Below are 22,886 nucleotides of genomic sequence, written 5' to 3'. Positions count from 1 at the left end.
GTGCACTGCTGGTGGGAATGTAGACTGGTGCAGCCACTATGGAAGACAGTATGGAGTTTCCTCAAAAAACTGGAAATGGAACTCCCATTTGACCCTGTGATCCCACTTCTAGGAATTTATCCCAAGAAACCAGAAACACCAATCAGAAAGGATATATGCACCTATATGTTCATAGCAGCACAATTCACCATAGCTAAGATCTGGAAACAGCCTAAGTGCCCATCAGTAGATGAATGGATTAGAAAACTTTGGTACATCTACACGATGGAATACTATGCTGCTGTAAGAAAGAAGGTACTCTTACCATTTGCAATGGCATGGATGGAGCTGGAGAGCATTATGCTAAGTGAAATAAGCCAGTCAATGAAGGAAAAATACCACATGATCTCACTCATTCATGGATAATAGAGACCATTTTAAACTTTTGAACAATAATAGATACAGAGGCAGAGCTGCCTCACACAGATTGTCAAACTGCAGCGGGAAGGCCGGGGAGGGTTGGGGGGCAGGAGGGAGGGGGTTAAGAGATCAACTGAAGGGCTTGTATGCATGCATATGAGCATAACCAATGGACATAAGACACTGGGGGGTAGGGGAAGCCGGGGTATTGTCAAGGGCGGGGGGGAAAAAAAGGACACATATGTAATACCCTTTGTAATGCTTTAAGCAATAAAAAAATAAAAAAAAAAATAAAATAAAATAAAATAGAAGCCTTCTTACCTTTAAAAAAAATTAAAAAAATAAAATAAAATATGGTTAATAAGCCAGATGGGTCCTTGAGACATGAAGGATGCCATTTGCATATGAATCTCTCAAGGTCCCAGGATTTAGTCCTGAGTGAGTCCACACTTGACATAGGTACTTAATTACTACAGAGACCTTGGCTTGGTAAAATAGACTTGTTCTTCCTTTTCAAATGCTTAGGGTTATAAATTCTCTTTGTTTTTCACAAGATTGTCTTTGCTATTGATATTTTAATAAATAGTTATCAATTAAAGAATACTATTTAAAACTTATCTAATAGCCGAACCGGTTTGGATCAGTGGATAGAGCGTCGACCTGCGGACTGAAGGGTCCCAGGTTCGATTCCGGTCAAGGGCATGTACCTTGTTGCGGGCACATCCCCAGTGGGGGGTGTGCAGGAGGCAGCTGATCGATGTTTCTCTCTCATCGATGTTTCTAACTCTCTATCCCTCTCCCTTCTTCTCTGTAAAAAAATCAATAAAATATATTTAAAAAAAATAAAACTTATCTAATTAAAAAAAAAAAATTTTCTGAATTTGATTTCCTCACCTGTAAAATTGGTTGTTATATAGATTGAAATGAATTGTGAATACAAAAGTGCTTGGAAACTACAAAAGTTGTTTAACGACAACAACAATGATTAAAAACTTAGAATCCAAAAGTTGGGAATCCTCAACATTCATTTATTCCATCACGTTCTGTGTGTAGCAGGGAGCGAGACGCCATAAAGCATAACCTTACCCTCAACTCACCTGTCCAGTACCTGCCCCCGCTCCTACCTGTTCCGGGTGGCGATCTATTCTTTGGGCTTTGGTGCTAGACTTTTGTGAATTCGGATTCCCGCTGTGCTACTTCCTTGCTGATTGGCCTCAGACCTTTTCCTTAGCTTTTTCTGAATCTTAGTTTCCCTACCCGGGAATAGTAAAGCCTCTCTTGCCAAACTGATGTGTGGAGCAAAGAAGAGATTGATGGCAAATCCTTTGCGTTGGTCAGTAGCTAAGCGCGGCCGGCTAACTTCAGCGCCTTCTTGGGCGCGCAGGACGCCTGGGGCCGGGGAGAAGCCGGCTGAGAGCTGCTGGGGGCGGGGAAGATCGCAATCACTATGGCAACCGGAGACGCCTCGCGTTCTGGGCCTCCTGCGGCGAAGCTGGGAAGGCGAGCCGCGAAGACGCCCGCGGCATGAGGGTGGAGGACTCGACGGTGGCGGCGCCAGAGGCGGGCAGCGACCCGCAGCAGCTTGGGCAGCCGGCCGGGCTGGGGTGCGGGGCGCGCGGGGAGCCCAACAGCGGCGGCCCCCGAGAGTCCCACAAACAGTGTGAGTTCCCCTGCAGCCACGGACCCTGCGCAGAGGGACCTGCCGTGTGGAGAACCGGTGAGAAGGAAACGGGGCGGGGGGAGGGGGGATGGGGGGAACCGGAGTGAGACTGGTTGAAGCCGGGAAGGTTTGGGAGGGAGGGAGTGGAGCTGCTGTTTTGGCAAAAGGAGAGGTGATGGCACTGTGGTGGAAAGCACCCAGGCCATTTCCCCGGGTAGCCTCCGACTTAATTGGCATCGTCATTGGCCTGGAAGGTATTGGGGAAAAAATGTATCAAAATATAAAGTCATTAAAATGTTATATATATATGTGTGTGTGTGTGTATATATATATATATATATATATATATATATATATATATATACACACACACACACACACATATATGTATGTATATTATATAAATAATACAATATATAAAATTCATTCACGGAAACATGTAGATCATGTTTGCCAATTCCTTCATTTTACAGACCAGGAAACTGAGGTCTAGCCTAGAGGAAAGGAAGTGACTCTTCCACGGTCACTCAGCCAGTTCTGGAGAAATACTTCTGAAGCATCCATCTTATATAAAAACTGCTGTTTGAAATTTTAACCCTGCCATTTTGGCTCCTGTAAATGCTTGCTGGCTTAAATAATAAGGAAAATGAGACAACTCCCAATCCAGAGAGGCCATAAACCTTCCCTAGATGAAGTTATCAGTGCTGGCACCAGGCCAGGCCTTCCTTTGGTTGAGGTCTCAAAGCCCCAGCACATAGGTCTCTTTAAGAACTTGCAAAGGGGACCGGAAAACCCCATATTTGGGAGACAAAGAAGGTAAAAAGATATAAATAGGGAAACTTCCTCCATGTTGGGGCCCAGAATTTGAAATACAGTTTTCTCTCAGACCATGCGTAATAATAATAATAATAATAATAATAATAATAAAGTGTAACTCCGTCTCTCTAAGCGTTGCTTGGTTCTTCTCCAGTCTTCTGTAACACTTCAAACACTTACACTCATCTCTTCGACTTTCAGTCCATAAATTACTACCTAATCCTTTTAGAATCTCACAATTTTAGGCCACGTTTTACCCTGCTGTCTCCTCCCTGCCCTGCCAAACGCACAGAAGGCAGTTCTGGTCCAAAGTCACAGTAGTAACTTGAGTCTGTGCCAGGTCGCAGTGCTCATCCATATTGTTCCATGGATTTACAGATGTTTCCCAGCCCCTGGCGCCCCACAGGTTTTCAGCAGGTGCTAAGGAATGATGATGGTGAAGATAATAAGCCTAAGAGGTCGGAATCCCAGCGGTTTCCAGCCCTTCTGCAGCCCTTGTTGCGCCTCTGGAGAGCTGTCTCCGTTCCTGCAGCTACCTTCCAGCTCAGCGGTTCCCCAGAGGGAGAGTTGGGCTGAAGAGGCTCAGTCTCCTGCCCAGGGGATCACACACAGTCCTCCCGCAAGACCTCATCAAGAAGCCCCAAAACCTCTGCCTCCTGGTGAAAGGGCCTCTTCCCTCAGCATCAGCTTCCACTATGACTGATTATGATGCATTATTTCTCTGCACGCAGAGGCCTTGCAGTGGTTCCCAACCTTCCTAATGCTGCGACCCTTTAATACAGTTCCTCATGTTGTGGTGACCCCCAACCATAAAATTATTTTTGTTGCTACTTCATAACTGTAATTTTGCTACTGTTATAAATCGTAATATAACTGTCTGATATGCAGGATGTATTTTCATTGTTCGCAACCCATAGGTTGAGAACCTCTGCCTTAGAGCAACTTAATTCAGTATATGGAAGTATTTAGTATATTTAAGTAATTCCTTATTTTGACAAAGTTCTTATCTGGGACTTTTCTCATTAAAGATGCTAGAATTTAAAGGTTCTTTATTCCTGTGGCTGTATTCAAATGCCTGGCACAGAGTGAATTAACCATTCACTCATCAACTCAACAAATACTGAGTCCTTACTTCATGCCAGGCATTGGGCAAGTTGCAGGGAAGTGAGTAATGAATTGAGGCAGGAGTCTAAACTTCCTGGAAGCTCACAGAGTCATTTAGAGTTCCCTCCTCACCCTCCCCGAAAACCTTCCTTCAGGGCCTCAGCCTAAGTAGAGACAGGCCGTTCACACCCACAGAAAGTACTCTGTCAATTTTCAAATGTTTTCAGTCTATTTTTTGGAAAGGTCTGCAGTCTCTCTACAGCTTGCCTTAGCTGTTTTGGTAGACACATTAACAAATGCAGTCTATGACATCCATGATTCCTAAATATAAGTTGGTATAGTCATCCCCCCCATACCGTCCTATGGATTTTAGCACTTCATTCCAGGTATAGAAGTAGCCCTTTGAGTCCTGAGTTTGCCCTTCACCAAGTTGGTGCCATTCTCACATTTGGTTAGTTTGCTGGCATTTCCTACATCCAAGTGAGCAAATTAGATGGTGATCTCAACAATTCTAAGAAGAGCCTCTAGAAGCCCCTGACCTGTCAGTCAGCATCTATGACATGAGCATTCTATCTCCTACAAATGCACTTTATCAAATGCCTTGCTGAAATGCAGATACATTGTGGTCACATCTCTCTAATCTATCTTGGTTAGTGATTTGGGTTTGGAAGAATCAGGTGGGCAAGACTTTTAATTTTTTTTATGAGTTTTGTGACTTTTGGAAGTTACTTTTTCACCTATAAAATAGGAATAATTATACCTACCCATAGGGTGATTGTGAGAAAGATATAATGTATGTATGATGCTGAGGGCATGGTAGCATTCAATAAATTGTAGCAATTATTATTAGCTCCTAACAAAAAAACAAAACAGTTTTATCTGAAATAATATTGTTTTCAGCAGTCCTTAACACAGTAATCACAGCTCCTCATTGTACTCACAATCAATCTGTTGACCAATTCATTCACAATGTTGGTAAAGAATCAACATTAAACTGCTGCTAGTTTTTTATTTCTCTCTCCTTCCCTCCCTCCCTCCCTCACTCCCTCCCTCCCTTCCTTTCTTCCTATTTCTTTTTCGGGTCAGGGGATATTTGCTTATACTAGCTCCTCAAAACTTTAGTGATTTCCTCTATAAATTCTTCTAGCAGCTGAGCTGAAATTGTCAAGAGACTTGAACTTAAGGCAGGTGGTCTCTTCCTCTTTACTAACCTGTTTTAGGCTCTTCTCCCTTCTTAGCTACATTTCTTAAAGGCTTTTCTGCCTAAATTTTAACAAAAAAAAGTTTAAACCAAAGTTAAGCTGGAGTATTGCTGATCCCATCTCTCATTCCCATGAGTCTTAGCTTTGGGAAACAAGAATGAGCTGCAGAAAGTATCTCTACCTTGTCCTTGTCTAAGGGTGTGTGGGGTCTTCATGACCAGGCATGACCCAGGGCCACGGCAGAAGCAGCAGGTCCCTTGCCCATTTGGGCCAGTCTGCACATAAGCCAAATTTATTCACTTGTGTTCTCTATTGGTTAGTTTGGAAAAGATGATGCATCTGCCATATCTTTGTGAGTTTAAAGCCAAATATTAAATAGCTAAATTATTTTATTGTTTAGGTGTTCCATGGTTCTTTGTTTTGAGCTTTTGAGTACTGAAACTAGAACTACTGGTTCCTTGACATTCACAAGGCTGCATTGGCAGACATGCACATAGAATAGTTGTGAGCTCTATCCATTTTTTTAAAATATCTATTTTTATTGCTCTCAGAGAGGAAGGGAGAGGGAGAGAGAGATAGAAACATGACTTATCAGCTGCTTCTCTCACACCTCCCGCTGGATGAGCCCATAACCCAGGCATGTGCCCTTGACCGGAATCAAGCCCAGGACCCTTCAGTCCCCAGGCCAACGCTCTATCCACTGATACAAACCGGCCAGGGTGAGCTCTATCTAATTTAACAATGCTTGATACTATTTGAATACACATTTGCTGAGCATCTATTATTATGCCAAGCTGTGACTAAATAGACATCCCTGCCTTTAGGTTAGGGTGTTTATGGTCTGGTAAGGAAGATATGTTATGAGTTACATAAGTAATTGCATATAAAATAAATAAAACCATATATAAATTGCAATAAGTGAAATTAAAGAAAGAGGAGAATGCTATGAGGAGAAATAACCAGGAGCATTTTGAGATTGTGGAGTCAGGGAAGGTTTTCCTAAAGAACTGAAATTTGCCTAGCCAGTGTGGCTCAGTGCTTGAGCATTGACCTATGAACCAGGAGGTCACAGTTCAATTTCTGGTCAGGGCATATGCCAGGGTTGCAGGCTCAATCCCCAGTAGCGGGTGTACAAGAGGTAGCCAATCAATGAATCTCTCTCATCACTGATGTTTCTATCTCTCTCTCCCTGTCCTTTCCTCTCTGAAGTCAATGAAAATATATTTTTTTAAAAAGAAAAATTTAAGGCTACACCTGAAATTTGAATAGAAGTTCTCTGTGCAAAAATACTAGGAGAACCACACTTTAGGCAGAGAAAATAGATGTGGGAATGGGCAAGAGGGCCATGTTACAGCTCAGAGAACAAGAGAGAAAGGCCAACAGGAGAGATTGGGGAGACAGACAGGGTCAGATAGCACAGAGCTGAAAAAATATAGCTAAGGTACTTAGAACAAATAACACGGTTCCCCACTATTGCAGTGATGTCCTATAGGGCCAGGTTAGAGGCCAGGACAAAGTCATAGGTCCATAGTGATTCACTACTATAGTTCAGGTTCAGGCTCTAAAAGTGATGATTAAATAGTGCTGAGGCTGTTCTGTTATATATCTGCATTGTAGACTCCATGCACACATCTGAATTATTCGTTGCTATGTCCTTTGCCCCGAGCCAAATGCCTGGCACAGAGTAAGTGTTTAATAGGAATTTATAGAACAAATGGAAGTGTTCTTTTTTTTTTTTTTTAATTATCACCCAAGGATATTTTTCCATTAATTTGAAGAGAGAGTAGAAGAGAGGGGGGAAGAGAGAGAAATATTGATGTCAGAAACATTGATTAGTTGCCTCCTGCACGTGCCCTGTCCAGGCCCCTGGCCGGGGCAGACCTGCAACCGAGGTATATGCCCTTGACCCGAATTGAACCCAGGACCCTTCAGTCTGCAGACCGACACTGAGCCAAACCGGCTAGGGCTGAAAGTGTTCTTGAAGCTAATGAAGAAAACTCCATGCATTTCCACATAATACCTAAAAGAGATATCTTAAACTACCCAAAAGTTCAGGAATTATGTAACAGTATGAAGTCCCAAAAGAACCAGGAGATTTTCCCAAACAGAGTCTGCAGGGTTTATCATCTGCATTGGTATAGAAGAATATGTCTTTTTTAAAAAATAATTACCCATATAAGTGCAGTAGCTCGAAGGTTGGGAAGAATTTATGGTACGTAACCAACTTTGTTAATGTCTTTATAGGGAAGAAATTTTTATATTGTGAGCCACACAAGAGAATTAAGGAAGTACTGGAAGAAGAACTCTATATTAAGAGAGATGAATGCCACATTAAAAATACACCTGCAGGTAATCTCAGAGACAAATGAGTGTACAGTATTTGTGAAATGGATATGAAATTGCCTATTTGATTGCAGAATGATTATTTATTGCAAAATCATGACTATCAAAAGAAAAATGGTTCTTTGAGGAAATTATTGAGCTAATTTTATAATTATTTGCCTATACCCAAATAAGCTGTTATATTTAGAAGATAAAATTATTAAATATCAGTATCTACATTGCTATCTCAGGTTTTTTGAAGTGATTTCTATTCAATGACAAGCAGGTGCCTGAAAAACACAATAACATCTTTGATCTTTATCAACATAGGCATGACCATTAACAGTGGTTCCCAACGTTAGATTTCATCACAATTACCTAGGAGCCTATCAAAAGCAGATTGCTGGAAACTGGCTCAGTAGGTCTGGGGTGGGGTTCAAGAATTTGCATTTGTATCAAGTTCCCAGGTGATGATGCTGCAGGCCAAGGCCCCAAACACCCCCCCCCCCCCCCCCCCCCCGCTGTGCAAATCACTGACCCAGAAGAATCTAAGTCATTTAAATAAGTCGACTTATCCAAGGGTTTATTGCACATACATATAGTGAATGAGTTATATGATATTGAGAGCTTTCACTGGTGGTTCATTGGGGAAAAGACATGCTCTAGAATCCGAATCCCTCACAGATGTAATTTCGAAACTGCTGGAGCCCCTCATTTTCACAGTTCTTTCTCAGTGATTACTAGGTGCATACTTCATGCCCTTCAAATCATCAGTTTTTTATAGAAACTCTCTTGGGTACCAGCATTGCTGGGAGAAATAAAAGAATTGAAAACATGACTCTGAGGATTGTTGAAAACCCAGCAGGTAAGGCCTGAATTCTCTAAAAATCCCTAAGAGTAGATGCTGCAGGCCGCAAGGTGCATAATTTCAGACTCCTGACATATTTGCTCTCTTTTTCAAAACCAGCCAGAGAAACATCTTTTCAGGTCTCCCATGTCACTGATTCTTACAGAAGGAGAGAGCAGCAAAGTGAGCAATTTTGTTCATGTGGTATCTGGAAGGAGAGTTACAGTCTAGTTTGAACTCCTGTGAATGGATGGAAAATGACCACTAACGTGTTTCCATGAAACCCAGACTACATACCATTTCCCTGGTGGTTAAACACTGTTTAAGTCTATACTATTACATTTGGGATTTACTTTCTTTTTTAAAAAAATATATTTTATTGATTTTTTTACAGAGAGGAAGGGAGAAGGAGAGGGATAGAGAGTTAAAAATATCGATGAGAGAGAAACATTGATTCAGCTGCCTCCTGCACACTCCCCACTGGGGATGTGCCTGCAACCAAGGTATATGCCCTTGACCGGAATCGAACCTGGGACCCTTCAGTCCGCAGGCCAACGCTCTATCCACTGAGCCAAACCAGTTAGGGCTTGGGGTTTACTTTCATTTATATACTTATAAATTTATGATTTATATAATATTTGAATGTCGTATTAATCTTTTTAAATATATATATTTTTATTGATTTCAGAGAGGAAGAGAGAGGGAGAGAGAGATAGAAATATCAATGATGAGAGAGAATCATTGATCTGCTGCCTCCAGCATGCCCCCCACTGGGGATCAAGCCCTCAACCCGAGCATGTGCCCAGACTGGAATCAAACCGTGACCTCCCAGTTGATAGGTCAAAGTTCAACCACTATGCCGACTGGGCAAATGTTGTATTATTCTTATTATATATATTTGATTATAAGACAGGCTATGTGAATAGGAAATATCATTTGGCTTATAAAAGTTCATTTTTATAGGCAACCTTTTCAAATATGCTCAAATAAAATAGAGAATGCTTGGGCTCTTGGGCTGCATTTTAATAATATCCACTAGAGGTGACAGAGGTACTATTTTAGCCTAGAAAAATCTTTCAAAGCTGAAAATAAATTCTTTTAAGGTTAAGTTTTAAAGGTACTATACTTATGGAAAACAAACTGCTATTCTTTCCTCCTCTTCCTCCTCCTCCATTCTCCTCCTTCTTTTAATGGCTGAAAGTCCATGTCCTTGGCCACAACCTTAGTCTCAGAGTGTTGGCAGCTCTGGGCCAGCCACTGGACCTGCTGGTGCAGGGTTATTGCGATGCAGTTCTTCAAATGCATGGTGAAGTCAAGGCTTCTCTTCCCAAAAACATAGCTTGTTACCCACACCCAGAATTCTGCATAAGACTTTTAGGGATTGGATGGCTCTTATAGATGTTGAGAGTTTAGTACACTTGACCTATGATCTCCGCTTCTTTATTTATCCTTTGTTCCTCTATCCATCCCAATTAGGTTTTTGCTTCCATGAATCCAGGATAACTGTTCTCTTCCAGTTTTCAAAAGGCTTTCCTGTTGAAGGTCAAATCCAATGATCTTGAAGATCAGATACCATCCACAAACTCATCACACTCAACTTTTCTGTAGGATCTGACACAATTGTTTACTTCTTCCCTATTAAAACACGTTCTCAAGTAGCCTCCAGGTCACTGTGCTCCAATCTCCTGGTTTCGTTCATACCACTTTGGAGAATTTTTGCTCTAAACTTTGGAGAATTCAATCACAGGCCCTGTTCTCTGTCGACACTGACTCCCTGGGTGGTCATATCTAACCATATTGTACTCCAAGATTGATCGCTCTAGCTTCTGCTTTCCCCTACAATCCCAAAAGCCTACTTAACTTTCCACTTGGATATCTAATAGGTCTTCAAACCTAACAGGCCCAGACAGAACTCACGTTCTTACTCCAGCTTTTGAAATCCCACTCTTCAACAGGTCCCACCTTCTCGAGAAACGGTACCACCATTCACTCAGTGGATTAGGCCAAAGACCTAGAAGTCAAATCCTCAAACTTCACATTCAGTCCATCAACTGATCCTGTTGAATCTACATTTGAAATGTAGCCTAAATTTCCCCAACGGTGGCCTTGCCCACGCCTCCATTATCTCTTGCAGGCTCAGCAGTAACATTCTATAACAGCTTCTGTCATTTATTCTCTGCACAGAAATCAGAGGGACCTCTTACATGCAAATCTTTGCACATCACCTCCAAGCTCAACACTCTCCAATGGCTCCATATTAGTCTTTGTTTATGTTTTAATCTCCTTGTATGGCCAACTCACCTCTCTGAACTCATCTCCTATACTTTCCTAATCCACTTTAGCCACACAGGCTTTCTTGATATATTGGAGCAGGCCAAACCTACTCCCCCCTGCATCCCCCCGCCACCCTCCACCTTTACACTTCACTTAGACCATCAAATGTCTTCCTCTCTCTTCATTCAAATTTCACTTCAAATGTCATTTACTCAGAGGTAACCTCTCTACCAAGTTAAAATAGAAACTACCCACCATCCCAAGTTACCCTCTAAGCCTTTATATTACTTTCTTTCTGCTTTTTTCTATCACTTCCTGAATTATATATTAATTTGTGTACTCCATTATTGACTCTCCCACTAGAACATAAGCCACCTGAGGACAGAGTCTTTATTTACTTACCACAAATTCTCACAAAAGCCATGTGCTATAGCTGTTATGGCTTTTTTGAGATATACTAGTAGGTGTTACCAATTTTTAGGGATGAGTAAACTTAAATTTTGAGAGTTTTTTTGTGTTTTTTTTTTTTTACTGTCCAAGGTTATGCATTAAGTAAATGGCAAAACCAAATTCCAAATTCAGGTCTGACCCCAAATGCAATTGACTTTCTTTTTAAATTGTTTGATTGATTGATTGATTTTAGAGGGAGCGAGAGCAAGTGAGAGAGAGATATTTGTTGTTCCACTCATTTATGCATTAATTGGTTGATTTCTGTATTACTCTACTGGGGATCAAACCCACGACCTTGGCATATTGGGATGACGCTCTAACCAACTGAGCACCAAGCCAGGGCACCACTGACTTTCTATTCACTGTAGTGCCTTCTGTGACATATTATGGCTAAATCTAGCGGCTTGGGATTTCTGCAACATTTGACATAGTTAATGGCTCTCTCCTTAACCATTCTTCCTTCCTCAAATTCCTGATACTAAAATGTCCTCATTCTTCTCTTCTCTGGATAGTCCTTCTAATCCTCCTTTATGAATAATTTTAAATCACCCCCATTTTCAAATGTGGATGTTTGCCAGGGTATTACCCAGAGTCTTCTCATCTTGTTTCATGAGTTCTCCCTTAATCGGCTCAGCTATTCCCGTAGTTTCCTCTACTATATCACTGCCATGCTCCTGAAATCTGTGTCTCCAGGCTAAATCTCTCTTCCCAGTTGTCCCATAAGTACCTAGGGTCCACGTCCAAAATTAAACTCATACCTCTCCCCATTGCTCCTTCCCATGTGTCACCCATCCCAGTGAATGCCATGGCCTGTTATCCAAGTCTAGAACCGGAGAGCCATCCTCCATCCCACTCCAGATCACCGTATCCCGCATCTCATCAGGCTATCAGGGCTATCTTAGCTTGGCTCAGGATCCAAACTGTTGGTTCATATGCTAGCTCCCTCTTATAAACATATGGACATATTTATTTGTTCTACATTGGGTTTTTTAAATATATGAAGGAGTTGTCAACATTTTAAATAATATCAGGATTGTTTATATACAAATCTAGATTTCTAGATTATCTTGAGTGAACAGAAAGAGGGGAAGAGAAAGAAAGATGTGACAACAGAGTCAACATTCACAGTCACACTGTCCCTGCTGGCCTCTCCACCCAACTGTTAAATGTTGCTCATACAGTTCCCCAGTCAAGTGGGGTATATCACATGCTATTTAATGTTTACACATTCACTGCAGACTTCCTCTTCTTGTGGTAGAAATAGGGAAAAAGTATTTCTCTGGCATTCACGCCTCCAGCACAAGTAGAAAGAAAATAAGACTGGAAGAGCCAGTTAGTTTTTACCCCTGACTTTACTTCCTTATATTACCTGCCTGGTTTCGCTCTCTCTCAGAAGTTCTCTCGGATAGAGAAGCAATATATACTATTTCTTAGGTATACCCCAGTCTATCTCAATTCTAGGGACTCCAAGGTATATACATGTATCTGGGCATGTTTGTGGAGCTGTGTATACATTAGTTGGGTTCATGTGAATTTTCAAACAAGTTTCACAGACTCTCACAATGATACGGTTGCTGAAGGTGAGATTCCAAAAAGTGTCCAGACTGGGCTTCCCCTCAATCAGTGATAAAGCACCTACACATGGGCACATAAGAAAGTGCATGGAGGTAAACCTACTGCAAAGATGATGCCATTTGTTAAGAGGGGGGTTTGTCCCAAAGTTAAGCAACTCAAATTATATCACGTTTTAATTGTGACTGAGTTAATAATGTCAAATATCCAGAAGCACTAGACTTAAATTATTTATGTGCTTTTTCTCTTTTTCTTTGATTGGTAAAGATCAAAAGTTTTCTCTCCTTGGGTTGAGTGAAATTGGTTTAAAAAATAAATAAATAAATAAAATCAGGAGATCTAGAAGTTAGGTGTTATGGACATCTAACAGAGTGAGCAACACATTTCTTTTGGGGTGCTGTTGTTTGGGTAGGAACAAGGGACTCGGAATAAGGAGCTGTGCAGTCTCCTGGGGCCCTCAGCTGCACGCGCTGTCCCATCTGTTCTTGTGGCTGTGTTGTGACAACAGTTAATAAGAGCTGTGAAGACCGTGCAGTGCCAAGATGTTCTAGGTGGTGGTTGCTGTGTCCCCATGCTTGGGTTTAGGGAATGGCATCAGTGACCACAGCAAAAATGAGCTGCCAGGCCTCTAAAACCTCTCTTCTCTGGGTTTTTGATTTTTTTCTAGGCTCCTGAAGCAGAGACATATGGGCTCAGTAAGAAGCATTGGATGCTGTGGTGAGGGGTGAGGTAGATGAAGGGTGTCTTTATATATATACTAGAGGCCTGTTGCACGAAGAGATTCGTGCAATAGGCCTTCCCTTCTCCTGGCTGCCGGCACAGGTTTTCCTCTGGCACCCAGGACCCAGGCCTTGGCTCCGGCCGGAGCCGCCTTCAGTCTTCCGTCTTCACGGCTCCGGCTCGCCTTCAGTCTTCCCTCCGCCACTTGGAGCCTACGTATGCAAATTAACTGCCATCTTTGTTGATGGTTAATTTGCATATTGCGCTGATTAGCCAATGGGAGGCATAGCAAAGGTACAGTCAATTACCCTGTTTGTCTATTATTAGATAGGATATAAAATGATGATGGTAATGATGGGAATACTAATTATTATCATAATGACTATCATTCACAGTGTGTCTTCTGGACATGAGAGTGTTCACAAATTACCTCTCTTAATTCCTGCAACAACCCTGTGTTCTTATTAGTCCCATTTTGCAGATCTGGAAAGCGAGGCTCAGGAAGGTTCAGTGACTTGCCCTTTGTCACACATTGAAATAGCTGATATTTGAATGTAGGCTCTTAACCATTGAGTTATACTGTGTTTCTTTAAAAAACAGGACTATGGCCCTAACCGGTTTGGCTCAGTGGATAGAGCATCAGCCTGCGGACTGAAAGGTCCCAGGTTCGATTCCATTCAAGGGCATGTACCTTGGTTGCGGGCACATCCCTGGTGGGAGGTGTGCAGAGGCAGATGATCGATGTTTCTCTCTCATCGATGTTTCTAACTCTCTATCCCTCTCCCTTCCTCTCTGAAAAAAATCAATAAAAATATATTTAAAATAAATAAATAAAAATTAAAAAACAGGACTACGTTACAAATAATACTCTCATCAGTTAACACACACACACCAAAACCAACACCAAAACAAAAGTTGGCACATTTCCCCAGTTTCAGCCCCAGTTTAGATTCAGAATGGAGGTTTCATCACACCCATTCCTGACAGGTGAGAACAGGGCCAGGACCTACAGAAAGGTTCTCAGCATCCTGGGGAAAAAAGAAAAGAAATACAATTTTCTGATCAGATCTCCTGTCAGGTGAAAATGGAATTTGGGGCAACTTATGGGACTTTCTGGATATATGAGAATTTAGCAGACATCACATATTTTTAGTGATTCCCTGAAGATTTCCCCCTCCTTACAACTTTTTAAAAAGAAGAGGTAAGTTTGGGACGCATGCATTATGGAATGACTTATCTTAAAATGATTTCTATGTTTCTAAGAAATTCTACAGAAGACTTTGCAAAAATGAAACAAATATTCTAATTTAATGTTTTCACATTGCAAGGGCTTTTTTATTTTTCTGGCTAAGACCTGCCGAACTTTATTAAGTAGTCATGATAAATTTGATTAATGCAGCTTTCTAGTTTTCTCTTCCGCATTTCCTTTCCCAATGACTTTCGATAGTGTCCTGCCAAATCCATTCACCTGTGTCTCTGTGTGTGTTAATGCCCGGAAACTTAATTTAGAGTCTGGTTTATTTATGATGTTTAGTATCAACTGAGAAAAATGTAAAATGTTGCTATGTGAGAGTGGATGTCTTTGTTATTTGTTAATTCATTCAACAAAAATGTTTCATTTACCTACAATATGCAAGGAATTTACTCCACGCCAAAGTCATGTCAAGATAATTACAGAGCCTGGAAGCCAACAAACATAAATTTAAATCACTTACATTTTTCCTCCTCTGATCAGATCTGACACATACCTCAAAGGAGGCATAGATGACATGGCTCAAAACTGGCTTTCCAGGCTCTGATGTTCGTTGTGCACAGTCCAGAGATAGCTGAAGGGGACACAAATATTTTTAAAGGGTGAGCTTTCCTTCCCTGAGAGACCAGGCCAGGCCCCACTGGCTCCACTTCCCAGCATAAAGGCATGGTTTAGTAACTTTAAAATTCAGAATAAAAACACACCTAAGCCCTAGCTGTGTGGCTCAGTTGATTGACTCGCGTCATTCCATACAACGAAAGGTTGCAGGTTCATTCCGGTCAAGGCACACACCTGGGTTGCAGGTTCAATCTCAGGTCAGGGCGAGTAGGGGAGGCAACTGATGTTTCTTTCACATTGATCTCTCTTTCTCTCTCTCTCTCTCTCTCTCTCTCTCTCTCTCATCAATAAACATATCCTCGGGTGGGAATTTAAAACAACCACATACCTCAAAAGGTCTCTGACTAGAAAGGGCTGGGGGCATGAGAGGAGGAGAAAAGAAGGTCTGGAAGATTCTGAGTTTCAAGAAAGAATTCAATTCCTCTCTCGGAGCTTCTCTCTTGTGCCTGCTGCCCTTTTCCTTTTCAGGTCCAGCTGCCAACACAGGTCTCTGGCGCTGCCCCCCCCCCCCCCCCTTTGTGTTCCTTCCTCCTCCTGGAATGCACGTGGCCATGACCGTGGCTGGAGCTGAGGGAGCTGGATTTCTCTTTAAAGAGGCAGCTGCTTCCGAGGGTATCCGCGCTTCTTTCCAGATGAATATATCACCTTTCTCCAGTGGAACATATCATCTTTCGTAACTTCTTCATCCAAACATCACATCAAAGTAATGCTATTTTTTTCCAGCAGCCTCTACCCTTGAGTACAGTACATGCTTATGCACATATTATCCTTCTAGGGTGTTTTTGTTTTTTCATGCATTTCTGAACATCTGCATTTCAGGTATTTTTCCTATTTACTTGTAAACTTCCAGCTATGCCTGTGATTGTATCCGAAAGACCGCAACTAAATCAGACTAGTGCAGGTCTTCTATCTAATTGGCCATGGTTTTATTACATAGTTCTACCAACTGATTTTAAACTGTATTCCATTTACCTGACATTCCCACAGTGCAGAACAAATCTAAATCTTCTTCCTTGGTCTCTTACGGGGTGCCTTGCACAGGGGGTATTTAATCATCGTTTGGGGACTCCTAGATCTGAGAGTCTACTATCCAGAGGCTGGTGAGCAGCCCTTTTCTATCTCTAGATTTGATGGAAGAAGAGGAACCTGGTTTGAATGGTGGGGGAAGATTTAGGTTAGATACAAGAAACAGCTTAAACCTTGTAAGTCTTGACAGAAGGAGATTGTGGAGTTTTCCTTAAAGGTCTTTGAAGAAGAAGGAAGAAACTAATCTTGACAGATAGCTTCAGCTGCTCTATTCAGGGGAGGGAAGGAGAAGCAAGTGTTGACATTCAGCTCAGAGAATTAGCTCAGTCACGATGCCTCTAGAAATGGAATCCCAGTCCATACTTGGACAGGAAAATTATTGTCCCTTTCCAAATAATAGCTTCTATTTATTAAGTGTAGAGCACCTTTTCTTCATTTTATCCCAGGCCTATAATTAGCCTTTAAGGTAATTATTATCATCCCCATTTCATAGACGAGAAGACTGGGGCATACTGGGTTAAAGAACTTGCCCAAAGTTATACAACTGGTAGGTGGTGGAGCAGAGACTAAAACCCAGATCTCCTACCGACTCAAAGGCTGTTCCCCTAATTATTACACGGTATGAAATCCTTTAGCGAGGGATCGGATGTCAGCATAGATGCCCGTGGGCATCCTGGGATCTGTAGAAAATGTTTGCCATTGAAATTTGCAGCTTCCAAAATGGGAAAAACAACTTGGGCGCTAACCTGAATTCACTACCTTACTTGACTTGGGTCACAGATTTCTACACAGTAGATTGTCATCAAATTTATGTTGACTGACTCTGAAAACGGACTAATTGTCTTTAGGATAGGGAGGAAAGCCCAGTGCAAATCATTACTAAACCAATACTTATTGAATGGTATCAGGATTTAGGCCTATAATCTGCCAATGTGTAGACAGCACATTCCAAATATTTTGCTATAGTGTTTTCTAGTGAGTTTATGTTTCTTTAAAGGGGAAATTAAACAGCATCTAGTTTATGGCTTTTAGAAGATTATTGAATCTACTGGATGAATTAATGTGGTCACTTTGGGTTATATTATTTTTAGAAATATTTGCACTTCTAGGAAAAAAGAAGGATCTCTTACCTTTGATACAGCATGGAGGGTCATGGAGAGCATTATGCAAAGCAAAATAAGCCAGTCAGAGGAAGACAAATATCACATGACCTCACTCATATGTTGAATCTAATGAACAACATAAACTGATGAATAATAGATCCAGGGACATAGAAGCATAGAACAGACTGTAGAATCTCAGAGGGAAGGCAGGGGAGGGTGGGAAGTGATCAACCAAAGAACTTGTGTGCATATATGCATAACCCTTGAACAGAGACAATGGTGAAGGCCTAAGGCCAGGGGCGGGCTGGCTAGAAGGAGTCAATGGAGGAAAAGGGACATATGTAATACTTTTAACAATAAAGATTTAATTTAAAAAATCAGAATCAGACAAAGTTGACTGAATGAAATCTATATCTTAACTATTATATATTCTTGATCTTTCTGCATTTTATTACTTATATTTCCATATTGGGTTTTCATCTACTTCTTAAGGATCAAATTAAATGACCTAATTAAGCACTGTAGAGGTTTAACTGCATAAGGAATAATGAAATGAATGAACTGGAATAAAAGATTAAACAAATAATAAAGACCTTTGGTCTGATTAATCAAACCATATAAACTGTCACCCAAAATGACTGACAAAAATAATTACCACATAAATATTTTTAAAATACTTTGTGCTAAAAAGAGAATAAGCTAATAATCATCTTGCTTTTGAAAATATTAACAGTGGCCCTGGAAGGGATTTGGAGCATTAAAAGGAATTTCCCCGTGGGAGGCTTGAAGCCAGGACTGCCCAGCAGAAACACATTACTGCCACAAGCCAAGTACTATTCGAGGCACGGAGGGCTGAGAAGTAAGACCCCAATACCCCGACTTCCTCCAAGGCCCTAAAGGCACAGAACAGGTTACACACCAGTGGTGTATGCTTTAGTCAAAGTTCTCAATCAAAATTCAATCTTCTTTTGCCTTGCTTCTCTCTGGTTACTTTTAGGTTAGCCACATTGCCTCATTGTGGAATTTAAACAGTAACAGTGCAGCTAACCAACTGACCCCATGTATGCAACGGAAGTTCATGCTCTGAGTTGCACTTCTCTTTCTTTTGCTTTGTATTAGTCACGTAAGAGACTGTAGCGCACAGTCAGCCTCAGTGGGGAAGACTCTTGCTTCCAGATGGATGACCTTTGTTTACCAGTGGAAATGGGGAGAGGGGGGTGAGGAAAGTAAGGGAGAATAAGGCAGCCGCTTTGCTGGGCTCCCTTGGTTTCACCCTATTTTACGTAGGAGGCCACCAGTCTGGGTGCAGTGCACTGCTCCTCACAGACATAACGTTTGGAACAAAATATTCCTCATTCTTCACTGTCACAGCCAGTGTCTGCCAGGAACATTTGTGGCAGGATGTGGAGAAGGCAAGGGTCTTGACATGGAAGCACAAGCAGTGTCCAGATAGGGACATGAAACTGGGTATACAAATCCTAAAAATATCTCTACAATTACGAGGTTACCCCAGAGTGAGAAGAGAGAAGGGGGTAAGTGCCAAGCTCGGGGTTACTCAAGTGAGATTCATAATAGCAAATGCTGTGTAGCACTTATGATTCTAGATTCTTCACATATATTAATCTTTCTCATCTTTACAACAATCACATGACACAAGTACAATTCATTTCACAGATGAGAAACTGAGGCACAGAAAGGTTGAATAATTTACTAGAGTCACTCAGCTAGTAAGTGAAAGTGCTGAGATTCAAACCCAGGCAGCTAGTCTTCGTGGCTTTTAACCACTAGGCAAGACTGCCTCTTTGAGACAAACAGTGACCAAGCCTGGGTGTCTGTTGAACCTAGAGTTCAGCAAAAGTGGGACAAAGGAGAAGGGTTCCCAGGGAGACAGCCTCTGGAATATGAAATCAGTAGAAAGAAAATATTGCCACGAAGAAACTAAGACACAAGTTAATACAATCAAATAAACAGAACCCCTTGTTGCTATAGGAGATTCATGTAGCAAAAAGGAACCAGTATGGAGACCTGGGTTTAAAAAGAAGTAATAGCCACCATTTACCATGTGCCAGGCATGGCAGTGTCTTATATAGTTCTGTAATTCACATGATCCCATGAGATGAGATGTTTAATCTCCGTTTTCCAGGTGAAAACTGAGGCATAGAGACATTGCATTAACCAAGATCCCATGTCTAGAAGGTAGCGAGGTTAGAACTACAAACTTTATGTCCACCCAACTTCTAAGACTATACTCTGAATCACTGGGCCATCATGGCAGAGACTCCAGTCATTGGAAAACAAGGGTGGAACTAGTTGTGGTGATTAAACAGGCACAATGCCAAGGCTATGGAATTGGAGGGTTAGAAGTTGGGAGGCAACTACACTCAAAATCTACAAAGATATCTGTCATGAAGCAATAGTTGATTCAACCCAAGTCTGGGCCACGTGCCCATTGGGGGCTGTTGATTTCAACTTTCCACCCAATTTGTCAGGTCCACTTACAGTGGGTAAATCCATCATTCCAAGCAAACTTGTAAAGCAATTTATTTTCAAGGTGAATAATTTTCTAAATGCCGTGTTACAAGACTGGTTTGAAAAAAACAAAATTACCTTCATTTGAAGACATAGATTACCCAATTCCTCAATTGGGGATATATGATTTAAAAATATGTTTCATTTTGACCATAATTGCATTACTTCCATCCATACAATGTAGGAGAGACTTGTTCATGGCTCCTGCTCATTGTTACTCACTCAAACTGCCTTCCTAGCAGGCCTCAGCCCTCTATCTCCAGCCCATGTCAAGCCCTTATAGTGATCATGTTACCATATGTAACTGTTACTGTTATCTATCTTTGCTTCACATCAGTAAGTTGCCAGCCACATTTTGCCATAAGAACTGCCACTATCTGTATACAAATTATAACTGATTGGTCAATATGAATCAGACCAATAACTAAGAATTAAACATTTCTCATTATTAATGAAAAAAGGTAGAGAGGTACAAGGCACAGAAATAACATGGATGAACAAAATCTACAGGTAACTCAAAATTTGATCAGTGGTAATTCATACACTATCAGAAGCTCATGAAGGCAGGAACATTGTCTCTTTGACTCACCATTGTATATTTAGAACAGTGATGGCGAACCTATGACACACGTGTCAGAGGTGACACGCGAACTCATTTTTTTGGTTGATTTTTCTTTGTTAAATGGCATTTAAATATATAAAATACATATCAAAAATATAAATATTTGTTTTATTCTGGTTGCAAATATCAAAAACTTTCTATATGTGACACGGCACCAGAGTTAAGTTAGGGTTTTTCAAAATGCTAACACGCCGAGCTCAAAAGGTTCGCCATCACTGATCTAGAACTTAGCACTGGGCCTGGCAGGCTAAGTGCTCAATCACGTTTTGTCACGAGAATGATCAATGAATGATGAACCGGAATGTGTGTGATGAATGCATACTATATGTTCAGAATGTTCTTGCTGCTAACTCACATCTCCCCCCTCCACAAAAGCATAGGGTGTTCCACCACTTGAGACTGCTAAATTAAACAGAATGCAGATAACAGAGGGAAAAGCAAGGGAAACTATTGACTTTAGTGTGTGAACCATGATAAGTTTCACATATCTTACAAACACCTTTGAACTAATGCTTTTAAAGAGAGGTTTTCCAGGGGTTACAATATTTCCAGGAACTTCTCCTATAAAATGTACTTCACCTAGATAGTCCAATCAGTCCTCACTTGTCATCTTTTTTTTTTTTTATTCACTTGGGCTTCTTTTCTCTTTCTCATGAACAACACAATCATTGCAGCTATGACTTTTCCAATATTTCATGCACATTATTTTAAATTTAGAATTATGATCATCCGTTTGTAGCTCTAAAACACATTTCTGTTAGAGACTGCAAACAGACGTTTCACTTTCACCATCCTCACAAGTTTCATTTATTTTCTTTGATCAATTGCCTTCTCAGTCTGTGGCGTGTGAAAACAACAAGAAGTTGTCTAGCCCAGTGCTTCTCAAGCTTCAATGTGCCTACAGATCACCTGGGTCTCTCATTAGAATTCAGATTCAGAGGCTGTAGGTCTGGCCAGGGGTCTGACATTCTGTGCTTCTAACGAGCCCCCATGGGAGGAGGAGTGGTTTCTCGGTCACTTGGATCATGTGGTTGTGGCTTTTACATTCTGCTCTACGAAATGAAGTACACTTGGGAACAAATCCAATTTAGATTAAAGTGGGGTTGGGATTAAAGGGCGTATTCCCAGAGTGAAAATGTACTTATTCACATTTTTCTTTACTTTAGGATAAGAAGAATACATTTTTCCATTGAGAAGAAACCTCTTTCTCCTAATGTCTGAAAGACAGAGAAGAAACCCCAAACTTGTTTCACAGTTTAAGATGTGTAAAAAAGTGTCTATAAATTTTATTATTGGTATTAATTCCTATCTATAATTTAAGCCAAAGTTATCACAGACTATTGGTAAAGCTTACTAAGCTCCTGAAAATGATGAAGGAAAATAAACTTATTTTTAGTTGTCACATTAGGCTTCTAATTCAGATTATTTTATTAAATATGTAAAGCATAATAAAACAAAGGCATTGTCTTTAGATTAGTAATGCTTTACCCCAACTCCAGGTCATTTATTGTCTTTACTTCAAGTAAACATTATAAACCTAAATCTTTCACTAGGGTATCATTATGTTCATCCATTAAAACTAAACATCCATTCAGCTATACCTATACAGGTAAGTGAATGAGTAACACAGAGGAAAAGTCTCTGGCTCAGAAACAGTCGTTTTAGTGCTAGCCTTGGTAGAGTCCTTCATTTTTCTAGAATTTGTCCACTAAATATTAAGCAGACAGAAGTTTATGGAGAGGTAAAAAAATATTTTACTAATACTACTGGGTTAAAAAGAGGTTAAAAGAAGGGGAAAGATCAATCTCTTCCCCCACCCCACCCCCAGTTGTCAAAAATAATATATATGTAGTTTTAAAAAAATGGAAAATAAAGGGAAAAAAAATCTGTAATTCACTTCCCGGAAACAACCATTGATAGCATGTTGATACATTTTAACATTTTAATTCTTTTTTCCTATGAATATGTTTTAGTTTATATATTTGAAATCACATTGTATACTATTTGTATTTATTATCCCTTTTTGTATTTTTATTTATTAATTTTAGAGAAAGAAAGGAAGTGTGTGTGTGGGACAGAGAGAGAGAGGGAGAGGACATGCATTTGTTGTTCCACCCATCCATGCATTCACTGGTTGACTCTTGTATGTGACCTGACCAGGACTGAACCTGCAACCTTGGCATAGGGACTACACTCTAACCAACTGAGCTACCCGGCCAGGGCTATTGTCCCTTTTAACATAAGATCATATAATTTCCCATTCATTAAAATTTAACTCTAAATAATTATATTAAAATCTTTATATGTTTGTACTAAATTTTATACTTATTAATCTATTTTTTTATATTTGGGTGGGGTTTTTTGGATTTT

The 22,886-nt window shown here is 40.7% G+C and overlaps 1 protein-coding gene across 1 annotated transcript; it reads left to right on the top strand.

The window, feature by feature from the left end:
- The first annotated feature begins 1,336 nt into the window (after positions 1–1,336).
- CUNH11orf97 (chromosome unknown C11orf97 homolog) lies at positions 1,337–22,833 on the top strand. The gene is made up of 4 exons (XM_070425844.1): positions 1,337–2,116; positions 7,426–7,530; positions 18,099–18,224; positions 21,683–22,833. Exons 1-4 carry the CDS (start codon positions 1,924–1,926, stop codon positions 21,685–21,687), a joined length of 429 nt encoding a protein of 142 aa, XP_070281945.1. The 5' UTR covers positions 1,337–1,923; the 3' UTR covers positions 21,688–22,833.
- The last annotated feature ends 53 nt before the right edge of the window (positions 22,834–22,886 follow it).

This window comes from Myotis yumanensis, unplaced genomic scaffold (assembly GCF_028538775.1).
Source record: "Myotis yumanensis isolate MYYU_CA2020_CCGP unplaced genomic scaffold, mMyoYum1.0.hap1 SCAF_10, whole genome shotgun sequence".
Taxonomy (NCBI): Eukaryota; Metazoa; Chordata; class Mammalia; order Chiroptera; family Vespertilionidae; genus Myotis; species Myotis yumanensis.
Note: the sequence above shows the minus strand (reverse complement) of the source record. Positions and strands in the feature narration are given on the sequence as shown.